The 12,064-nt window shown below is 40.7% G+C and overlaps 1 protein-coding gene across 1 annotated transcript in view; it reads right to left on the bottom strand.

Annotated features, from left to right (window-relative positions):
* Positions 1 to 12,064, bottom strand: part of ITPR1 (inositol 1,4,5-trisphosphate receptor type 1) — a 2,510,606-nt gene that overhangs the window by 683,477 nt on the left and 1,815,065 nt on the right. The window contains exon 40 of the mRNA XM_044076407.1: positions 2,250 to 2,433. Within this exon, the coding sequence (XP_043932342.1) occupies positions 2,250 to 2,433 (184 nt within the window). The remainder of the gene's footprint in view (positions 1 to 2,249; positions 2,434 to 12,064) is intronic.

Below are 12,064 nucleotides of genomic sequence, written 5' to 3'. Positions count from 1 at the left end.
CTCTGGCAGATCACTTGAGCAGAAATCTTCTGGACCCGCACAAGTGGCAGCTAGACCAAAGAACCTTCACCATAACAACTCAGAAATGGGGCACTCTGAAAGTCGACCTCTTTGCTTCCCACACCAAACATCAGCTCAGCAAGTTCTGCACCAGGGAGCCTCACAGCATGGCCTGGAAAGTGGATGCCCGACCTTCCCCTGGGGCAACATCTAGGTCTATGCATTTCCCCCACTACCTCTCATCACCAGGGTACTGCTCAAAATAAGGGAGAAAAAAACAAGGATAATTCTGATTGCTCCAGACTGGTCTCACCAGCACTGTACCCACTGCTGCTCAGCCTGTCCCCACTGCCACCATGGCATCTCCCTCAGACCCCAACCCTCCTGACCCAGAGGGAAGGAGAATTCATGCATCCCCAATTACAAACCCTCAAATTTGGCAGCCTGGCTTATTCCCAGACCACTGATCAATCTGCCAATCACAGTAAACAGGTGCTAGATGTTAAACGTGAGGCTAGACGTCCTAGCACTAGAAAGTCTTATAATGACAAATGGAAAAGATTCTGCACCTGGATTCAAGCTAAGGGAGCAGATACAGCACAGCCCTCCCTACCTCTCATCCTGGATTACCTAGCTGACCTGCTACACAATGGTCCCCCCCTCTCCTCTACTAAAATTCATGCCTCTGCTATCTCTGCTCATTTCAACACTGAGCACCCACTTTTCTTACACCCTCTCATCAAACAGATCCTAAGAGGTGTTAGCAAATTGAGGGTATCCAGAAGAGCACCTACCCCAACTTGAGACCTAAAACTTTGTTGGAAAAGCTCACCCTGTCCCCCTTTAAACCAGCATCTTCAGCAGAGTTAAAGTTTCTCTCCTTTCTTCTGGCCATAACTTCAGCCAGAAGAGTCTCCAAGCTACAAGCACTCATGGCTGTAGAGGCCTTCATAATCTTCCATGCTGACAGGGTGTCCCTCACGACTAACCCATCCTTCATGCCCAAAGTGGCGTCCAGTGTGACTCTCAACCAATCCATTCATTTGCCCACCTTTTTCTCTAACCCACACAAGGGGGAAAGGATCCTGCACTCTCTAGATGTGCACAGACAGCTCAGATTCTATCTAGACAGGACTAAATCATTCAGAAAGACTGATCAATTACTGGTCAGCTTTACTGCAGGGGCAGAGGGCAAAGCCATCTCCAAATAAATAATTTCCAAATGGATAGCACACTGCATCCATTTCTGTTGCAAGCAACATGGGAAACCTCCCCTAAGGGGGTCAGGACTCACTCTACCAGCAGCTTTCCTCAGAGGAGTCCCTACCAGGGACATACCGGAGGCTGTCACATGCACATCTGTTCACACCTTCACCAAGCATTACCACCTGCCTATCTTCGCCAAATCCAGGGCAGGCTTTGCCACTGCAGTCTTGTAGGGCATCCTAGCCAACCCCCAAAGTCTCCTGGACTGCCTCCACCCTTTCCTCAGTTTTGGAAGTCAACCCAAATGTGATGACTGCAACAGTGAAACACAAAGAACACAGTACAGTTGTGTACACTTACCATAAATGTAGATGCTAGAGTGTATTCACTGTTGCAGTCCTGGTTTCCCTCCCTCCATCCCCCTCTTCTCTCTTTCTCTCTCCTTACAAGGAACTTTTTATTTACTTTCTGCTGGTGGGGTTCTTCCACCATATCCTGGGCTCCCACTTGGGGGCTCCTGGCAAGGCAAGAAAAACTGAAGTAATGGCGTTGGCTGCCTTACTTTATCCTACTGACGACCTGACATCAGTCCTGAAGTGACAGCAACCGCAGAAATACTAAGCCTCTGGTATTTCGGCCGGGCAAATGTGATGACTGCAACAGTGAATACACATCTACATTTACGGTAAGTGTACACAGCTGTACTTTATGTATCCATGTCAACATCTTCTGGTTCTGTATTCACAAGTTATACACTTAGCAATTTCTGCCTAAAAACACTTTATACAGAGAATATTAACTGTAAAGAAAACTGAATTTTACTAGGTTGCAAATTCAAACCAAACTGCAAAACTTAACTACACGCCATGGTATCAGACTACATAGTGGGAGCTTGGCATAATAGTTAAGGTATTTACCTTACAGACACAAGGTGCACGGTTTGATTCTCACAGGGGGGGGTAACTGACCAGGGCTATGGCTCACAAGGGCAGTTAGACTAGTACTAACCCACATCAGATCTTGAGAAACGGCTAAAAAAATACCTTTCTTACGAACTGTAACATCCCTCTCAATGAAGTCATCATCTTTCTTTTTATTTCCCAAGTCACTGGTGTTCACAGTTACTGTAGCTTTGATTTCTTGCTGTGCCAGCTTCATACGATCATAAAACACCTTGAAAAACTTTTCAGATTTTTTGTCTTCAGTCAGTAGGCAATAAAATGAATGCTGCAAAATGAAGCAAATTCAGTTAAAACTGCTTTCCTCCAACTTGCTGCCATTTTCTTAGACAATATACTAAATACTTGGAATTTAATTAAATCATTTCCGCTGCAAGCAGTACTGCATCAATCACTGATATTTTGGCATTTTCTGGTCAACATTACATGAGTATTCATTATTGCACAAATGTACCTACAAAGATGGCACCCCTTCAATTTCAAGACGAAAATAAGGTGGCATTAGAAGCAGTCCTTAACATTCAAAAACAGCATTACAAAAAGAAAGCCCTTACGGCCATATAGGGATAAAATAGGTGATGATTTGAGAAGCATTTCAGCTTTCACACACAAAACCTTCCCCTTCATTAAAAGTATACCCAGTCAAAATGGTCTATTAATGTTTGACTAACCAACAGAAAAACTCTTCCCACAGTAACACAATTTACTTGTTTCAAATGAAAATACTACCTCCGACAATTCAGATCTGCAATCATTTACTTAAGTGACAAAACAGCAGCTGTTTTCACAAAGATCTTGTAACCCAGGGGCAGGGTTGTAGACAAACAGGGTGCACCTTCACTGATTTACTGGAATCTTCCAATCACATGAAATATTCTGGCCACAGTAATACCTCATTTTCACATGCAGAGAGATCCTGGGAATCTAATTCTATCATTGCTTACTTTGATCAAGTGATGGTTATGGCCAGCTGCTTTCTCTCACACACACACACACACACACACACACAATGTCTTATCACACGGTACATCTCAAGTAGTTAATCAGATGAATGATCTACTGCCCAAAAGTATGCAACTACAGGACCATCGATTTGTTTTGTTTTTTTTTCACAGAAAACACAACTTGATATTTTGCTGTATTCCTTGTGTTGCAAACAGATTTATAAATGAAGCTCAGGGTGTTGTCAGAGATTTGTAGTGTTACATGTCTGATGTGCTCCTGCTTTGTATGAGGGTAGTTTGTGTGAGAATGTTGAATTCTATGAACATGTTTGAGTTTTTTTAGTTTGTCAGAGGATGTGTGAAAGGGTATTTGTTGCAAGATCAAGTGCGGTTGAGGGAGTTCTTCCCTTTCACTACTGTTGTGTGACCTCAGACATGACATATGTTAAATTGCAGGGGTATGGTATGCACAGATCTACACATGGTGGATACAGGAAGGGCTGTCCCTTCAAGAATGCTTTGAACGTTCAATGGTTTTCATCAAACAGAAGGTTGGTAATTTGGGAATTCAAGTCCTGATGAACTGGTCAGGTATGTATTCACCACTTGTTTATCGCATGCGTTCAATTGCTACCTATAACTTACCACCTTTTGCCAAAGTACTTGTGATCAAAGAAAAACTGGTTCATAGTAATGTGCGCAGCTTGTGTTACAAATGTAAACCACCCCCTTTCTCCTCCTATGATAATTTAACTTATTAGGTGACGGTAAAAGTCGTGGCTTCCACGAACATATGGAAATTTCACCAATACCTAGTTGCACACTAAGCAACTACTTTTTAGTGACAAACTCTGCCCACAGAGTTGTAAACCAGATATTCCTGATATGACAATACATTCTCACTCCTGCCATCTAATATATAAAAAAGGGCCTGCTGCCACTGATACGAACGTCTCCATTATCTCCATTACCAGCTTGGTGGGTATGTGCATCCTGAGGCAAAGCAGAAAGTGCCTCATATTAAATGGCAACCAGTTATTTTTCAAATAAACTGATATGGTATGTGAGAGATGTATTTATATGTCCTCAGTGGAGGCAAATCTCTCACAACAACACTATCAGCAGTACACACACTTCACCCATCACATACAGTTCAAAGCAGACACACAGACTCACATATTCTAAGGCACTTAAATTTAACCCTCCTAAACCCCAAAGACCTCATAGATAAAGTAAACAAATACCTTCAGCAGCCCCAAATACACTCTTTCAAAACACCACCCACATCAACACAGAGCCACATTTTTGGAGGCATTACTTTTAAGTCAATAAAGCAAGCTTCCACGCAATCCAACATTCCAGTCATTGGAGATTTAATTGAGCCAGTGATGTCCTTCTCACAGGGCTTAGTAAGGAAAAAGTCAATTGCTTATCAGGGGCTTGGATATGCCATATTATGCATGCACTCCGGTTAATAGATCAAAAGTACCAGTATGACTCAGTCTATGTGGGTGTAAATGACCTAAGAAGTACCTCCCTAAACTACGTTTAGACAGACATAATGGAGTTCTAAGAATGCGTCCCCAGGCTGGTATGAGCCTAGCATAGTTTCATAGGTGTGTACTAGGCTAATAGCCCTGGAGCCTTTACAAGCCTAGCCCCCAAAAAGTTACCCAGATACTGTGCCACCCGATGTTAGTTTACAGTGCCCATATCCAGTATGGCAACTGGAATGATCCCTGGAGTGAACTTTGTTACCCATCCACTTGTCAAGACTTCTCTTGAAGAGGGCCAGTGAGGTGCTCTGCTTAACATGAATGGGAAGCTTATTCCAGAGTATGGGAACCTGTCCCTCCAGCATGTTCTGTTAATTAGGATAATGAGGTTGTGATCTCTGGAGTGTGTGGTGTGGGTGGATTGTGATTTCTTTATGGGTAGCATTTCAAATAGGGTTGGGTCGGACATGGCTTTGTAAGTCAAACAGAGGTCACCTCTAAGGTAGACAAAAAGAGACTGAAAATAGCTAAAGTTTGAGTCTGTCCATGTAGGATGTGTTTAAGGCCTGGGATCCTTTTGTGAGGTACTTTTGTGGTCTCTCCAGCTGTTGTAGGCATCTAGTCAAGTACATGTCAAACGGGAATTATATTCCATGATTGGTCTAATGAGGGATGATTACCTTTTTCTTCCTGGATGTGAAACCTTTGGTTATAAGATATGCCACATACAAGGACTTTCTGACCACAGTGGCAATGTGGTGGTCGAAGGTGAGTTGGCTGTCGACCTGGGTGCTCAGATTTCTTATGGCCCCTTTAGTGTTCAGTGGGCTCCTATCAACGTGGTAATTCATTGGGACTGAGTGTTTTCCCAAGGGTACGATAACACATTTTTTGGCATTAAGCTTCAGGCCATGGTTCCAACACCAGTCATTGGTCTCAGAAAGGCCCTTTTGGAGGATGTCTGCATCACTTAGGGAGTTGATGACTCCTAGCAGACGTGGTTAGAGTCGTCCTTTGTTGGCCTGGACTTCTGAGAATTAGATGCTAAACAGGAGAGGGCCCAGGACTGAGACCTGTGGGACTCCACTCGTGACAGATCGGCAGTCTGACTTGGAATCTACAACTTTCACTCTGCAGCTCCTGTCTGTGAGCCAATTTGCAACCCACCTAGTGATGTAAGGATTGATGCCTACTTTGGTGAGTTAAAGGATAGTGAGGGAAATGTACTCACAAGTGAGGAGTGTGTGTTGAGCAGATGGAAACAGTACTTTGAGGGGCTGATCAATGAAGAGAGGTTAGATGATGTGGGGATAGTGAATCAGGAAGTGAAACAGATTAGTAAGGAGGAAGTAAGGCCAGCTATGAAGAGAATAAAGTATGGAAAGGCTGTTGACCCGGATGACATACCAGTGGAAGCAAGGAGGTGCTTAGGCGAAATGGCAATGGAGTTTTGTTTAATGAAATCTTGGAAAGTCAGAGGATTGCTGAAGAGTGAAGAAGGGTTTTGGTAACTATCTAAGATAAGGGTGATATTCAGAGCTGTAGTAACTACAGAGGTATAAAACTGATCAGTCACAGCTTGAAGTTATGGGAAAGGAGTGGAAGCTAGGTTAAGATGGGAGGGGATGATTAGTGATCAGCAATATGGTTTCATGCTGGGAAAGAGCACTACAGGTGCAATGTTTGCTCAGAGTATTGATGGAGAGGTATAGAGAAAGACAGGAGGAGTTGCATTGTGTGTTTGTGGACTTAGAGAAAGCATATGACAGGGTGCCTAGAGAGGAGTTCTGGTACTGTACAAGGAAGTCAGGAGTGGCAAAGAAGTACGCAAGAGTGGTACAGGATATGTACGAGGATAGTGTCAGTGGTGAGGTCTGCAGTGTGAGTGACGGATGCATTTAAGGTCGAGGTGGGATTACATCAAGGATCAGCTCTGAGCCCTTTCTTATTTGTAGTGTTGATGGACAGGTTGACAGACGAGATCAAACAGGAGGCCCTGTGGACTATGATGTTTGCAGATGACATTGTGATCTGTAGTGAGAGTAGGGACCAAGTTGAGGAGAACCTGGAGAGGTGGAGATATGCTCTAGAGAGTAGAGGAATGAAGGTCAGCAGGGCTAAAACAGAATGTGTGTGTGAATGACAGGGAGGTTAGAGGAATGGTGAGGATGCAGGGAGTCGAGCTGGCGAAGATGGATGAGTTTAAGTACTTGGGATCAACAGCTCAGAGTAATGGTGAGTGTGGAAGAGAGGTGAAGGAGAGAGTACAGGCAGGGCGGAATGGGTGGAGAAGAGCGTCAGGAGTGATTTGTGACAGACTGGTACCAGTAAGCGTGAAAGGGAAGGTCTACAAGTGGGTATTGAGACCAGCTATGTTATATGGGCTGGAGATGGTGGCATTGACAAAAAGGCAAGAGTCTGAGGTTGACGTGGCAGAGTTAAAGATGTTAAGATTTGCACTGGGTATGACGAGGATGGACAGGATTAGGAATCAATATATTAGAGGACCAGCTCAGGTTGGACAGTTTGGAGACAAAGCCAGAGGCGCAAGATTGGGATGGTTTGGACATGTGCTGAGGAGGGATGCTGGGTAAATTGGGAAAAGGATGCTAAGGATGGAGCTGCCAGATAAGAGGAAAAGAAGAAGGCCTAAGATTAGGTTTATGGATGTGATGAGAGAGGACTTGCAGGTGGTTGATATGACAGAGCAAGATGCAGAGGACAGGAAGAAATGGAAACAGATTATCCGCTGTGTCGAGCAGCATTTTACCTTTTCTAAGGATGATAACACAATAAGAACAGATGACGGACTAATTTGGCTTAGTTCCTGCTGTCATTCTAAGGGGGTGCAATATTTGTCAGCATGGAAGGAGATGGTCAACAGACCAAGCAGCTTTGCCAAGTACTGTCTGCACCCCTCCCCTGTAGGCTTTCGAATATTAGCCAAACATTGTCTAACTCCACAGTGCCTTTTGTCAAACTGGAAGTATTTCTGACATAGAAAATCAAAACCAAGAAAAATATTTTTTCACTGTTTGTAAGTAGGAAGGGACTACTTTTTAACAAAATTTACTCAGAGTCGTATTTTGTTTTCCTTTAGTTTCAATGTTTGTTAGAAAGTGATAGGTTTTGGACAGGCAAGCTCTAGCCACCACAAGGGGCCTAGACAGCTATAAATTTACACAGACTGCAGAGAGGAAAATCCTGAGCATATTTAAACAATCCTATCTTGGTTTGTGATTTATCTATCTTGATCTGTTAAAAAGAAGTAGGACTGCACGTGATAGTAAGCAGAAGCTACTGCATGTATCGTTAAGGAATTACAACTTTTGCGTGGCTTGCAGAAGTTGTATGGTCAGAACAACTTTACTGTATTTTATTATTTAGTTGTATATTACTGGTGTGATTTTTTTGTAATAGAAATTGATTTAAGTTCTCTCTGAATTCTGTGGTTACTGATTTTGATCATTCTTTTCTTTTGCAATATTTTATTCATTTGGAACCGAATATGGATTCCTTAAAGAGTATGCAATTAATGATTTGCTAATGCAGAAATATCTTGTACAGTGTAATAAATGTTATGCATATTTAAAGGTAACAGCTAACACTGGTGATGTGTTCCTTGTGTCAAATGTTGCATGACTTGCTTACCACTGTTAGAAGTAAATCTAGACTTAATGATGATGACTGCACTTGTGCAATTGGCATGGCTTGGAGAACTGTTTAATATATTGACTGGACTGATGAACTAAATAATGTTAGGCATAGAACAAACAAATTTAAGAAATGATGCATCTATTTTCCGAAAGGATCATTCAACCTCGATGAAACAAGACGATGCCCTTAACATTGGAATTTGAGGATCCAGTTTGTCTAGAAGGAAACAAAAAAGAAAGGAAGGAAGAAGTTCACAACAAATAAGAAAAATAAACTGATTGACTGGTAAAGGAAAGAGAATACATAGCAAAATGGACACTGGTTATGTAACACACAGGTTACAAGGATTCATATTTCCTTTTAGAAAACCTTCAGTCTACAGAAAAAGGCATTTTTCCAACGGAGAATGTAAAAAAAAAAAAGGTGCAAGGGAAAAGAATAAAACTGAATGTGGAAGGACTGAAGAACATTGCTATAAGAAAAGAGAGAAAAAGATGTTGACTACATGGCTCAAGCTGTGGATTTACAATACCAGCTGGATAAGAATTTAATACACAATGAAAACAGTGGCATTAATAAGACTAATGGTGATGGTCTATCCTTCATAATAATTGATAGAGCAGATATTGCTGTATTAGAAGCTGAAGATTCTTCAGAGCTGGTCAGCAAAGATAATCGTGGTAATTTGAGATGCAATTAGAGAAACTGATACTTGTGTTTGCAGAGACGATAGTGAACATCAAATAGTATTTTCCTTGCCAGGAGCAAAAATAGAAGATGCGAGACGAGCCTTGGAACACCTTAATGTAAGGAAGTATGGATCTGTTTTTATTTATGTTGGTACAAATTATGTCACCCGCAAGGATTCTGACTGTTTGTAGGGAAGTGACAGCCCTCTTAGGTAGTATAAGCTTGTACTGGTGTTAGGACATATTTTTCACAAATTACCTATAGAAAGGATAGAAAGGTCACTGTGAATTAAAAGATTTTTGAGGTAAATACCTATATGGAAAAAATGTCCCGTTTTAAAAAATGGAAATGTGTACAGCATCCAAGCCTAGTTTTGGGAACACGTGTTTAGACAGGATGGTGTGCATTTGTTAAGATCAGGGAAGAAAATTTTTGCAGCAGATATTTTGCAATATTTGACAAACACTAGGCAGGATCTTTGCCAGGTCAAAAAATTAACAGTTCACAGATAGCAACATTTGATGCATCTCTGATGGCTGTTAATGCTAGGAGCATTAATAACTTTTTTTTTTTACTGGAAAATTTACTATGATCCCACAAGACTGATGTTGTGAAACATGGTTAAAGAACAATGACTGGAAACCAATTCTGTCAGTATACCCTGTAATAGAAATTCTAACAAAAAATCAGGTGGAGGTGTTATGATAGGGATTAAAGATGGCTATAAGACCTATTACATGTTCAATGATGATACTAATACTATAGACTGTGTAACTGTGAAACACAACCATGGAACATATAACAATTGTTGTAGTGTATAGACCACCAAATTCAGGTGCAGATGACCTAGAGAAATTCATACATTTCTTGGATGAAACACAGGAGGGGAGAGAATAGTATTAGCTGGGGACTTAAATTTATCAGACACAGACTGAAATAATATTGATTCAACAACGCTAGTGAGGAAATTATTCATAGTGTATATTCAGGAACAATTACTTCACATGGTTAAAAGAACGTGTCTATATCATATTATCAAAGCGGCATTACAGCGAATGCCTCTTCATCAACACAGAGAGAACAGAGAATTACGCAAACGACCGAATCAGCGATTTTTTCCTAGGGAAAAAAAAATCACTTGGCCATCAGCATAAATTTGCCCCTTTCCCCACTGTGGTGCGATCTCAGAGTTGCTATATTTTGGGGGGGGGGGGTCAAAGCCCCCCACTTTATTTTTACTGATACTTCATTTCTGGCCAGATCAATGATTTTTTTCCCTAGGAAAACAATTGCTGATTCGGCTGTTCATGTAATTCACGGGTCGCTCTTAAGTGTCGATGAAGAGGCATTCGCTGTAATGTGTCTTTGATAATATAATACAGACCCAAAAAACCTACCAGGGGATAGAACATACTACATATTGTTTGCAGTCACAAAGAACTTACTGTCAGTTTAAGTCAAGTTTTACCACCACTGATGTGCAGTGATCATGGGGTTATAAAGGTCAATTTGTTGCTAGATAATTCTGCCACACAGAAATCTAAGTCAATGCACAGAAGGTTAATTACAGATTATATGAAAGCACAACAGTCACTATGTAAAACTAACTGGAATTAGGTATTCAGTGGAAAAACTGCAGACGGAATGTGGAACGTTTTGAAAGAGAAATTGCTTGAGTGCAAAAATCAAAAAAATGCTTATCAGAATGTAGGCACACACCATCAGGGGGATATATTTTCATAACAAGATACCCGATTAAATTAAGAGACAAACAATATAAGAAATGGGATAGAGGTTGAACTACAACTTTGAAAACTGAAAAACAAGTTGGACAAACAGATTAAGGATAGCGTGAGAAGATCAAGAAAAATGTGAAAATTTATATAAAGATGTTGAGCAGAATAGGAAACCTTTTTATAGATAAATAAGATGTGGAAGGAGGAAAGGCACATAAATTGATAAACTGTGTGCAGATTTTAAAATGTATTCGCAGACACAACAGATTATAGATATACTTACAGTTTGGCTCCACAAAAGGGGTGATAAGTTGTCTTAGTGACATCCAGGTAACCCCAGATACTGGAATCAAATTAAATTACTCTGAAAAAGAACTGCGCAAACTTGATCCAAACAAAGCACAGGGAGGAGATGGAATTAGTAACAATGACCTCAGAACACTTCAGCAAGAACTCACAGTACCATATCTATTATTAACTAGGTCATATAAATATAGGGAGATTCCTCAAGATTGGAGACATGCAATTATTAAACATGTCTTTAAGGGAAAGGGACTAGGACAAACCCAGAGACATATAGACCCTTAAATCTACTTTAATGTTGTGGAAAAATAATGGAGAAGGTAATATTAGATAAGTTGCTGTCACAACTGCATAGGTTGGGACTTGAAACCATATCAGTATGCATATTTTGAAAACAGATCTATTACCACCTGTAACATGATGTTCTATAACACTAACAGCAGCTATGAATGAAAATGTTTGTTATGTAACTTTTATAGCTTTAGCATCTTACAGGGTCATATACAAAACTCTTGATGAATAAATTAGTACAACTAGGTATTGATGTACTCTTGATAAGATGGATAGCTGCATGGCTTACAAATAGGACATGCAATATCATACAGCAACTGGACAGGTGACATCCTTGGTTATAGTCAGGGTATCGTCCTAGGCTCTTGTTTAGATTGTAACTTTCAGGCCCAACTTTTCATCTGAGTTGTTCTACAGTCTATATGCAGACGACCTGAAATTGGGTAAACTGATGACATGTATTACAGATGAGACATGTCTGCAAAATAACTTGACTAAATTGACCATTTGGGCACAGGAGAATAATATGCCGATAAATACGTCAAATACTAAGCATATGAGATTTGGGAGACAAACTGAAAAGTGAATACTTAAGGCAGCACACAGTGCTTGAAACTGTAGACTCATTTAAGGACCTGGGTATATGGGTAGATTCAGTTATCAGTTTTTCTAATGATATCAACCAATTGGTTAATGATGGCTATAAAACTATATATTGTATAAAAAGATGTATAAAGTCTAGGAAATCAAAAATAATGAAGTCATTGGTTGTTAGTTACATT

This window comes from Protopterus annectens, chromosome 7.part0, assembly GCF_019279795.1.
Source record: "Protopterus annectens isolate FY-2018-M chromosome 7.part0, PAN1.0, whole genome shotgun sequence".
In the NCBI taxonomy this organism is placed as follows: Eukaryota; Metazoa; Chordata; order Ceratodontiformes; family Protopteridae; genus Protopterus; species Protopterus annectens.
This window is presented reverse-complemented; position numbering and strand designations above follow the sequence as displayed.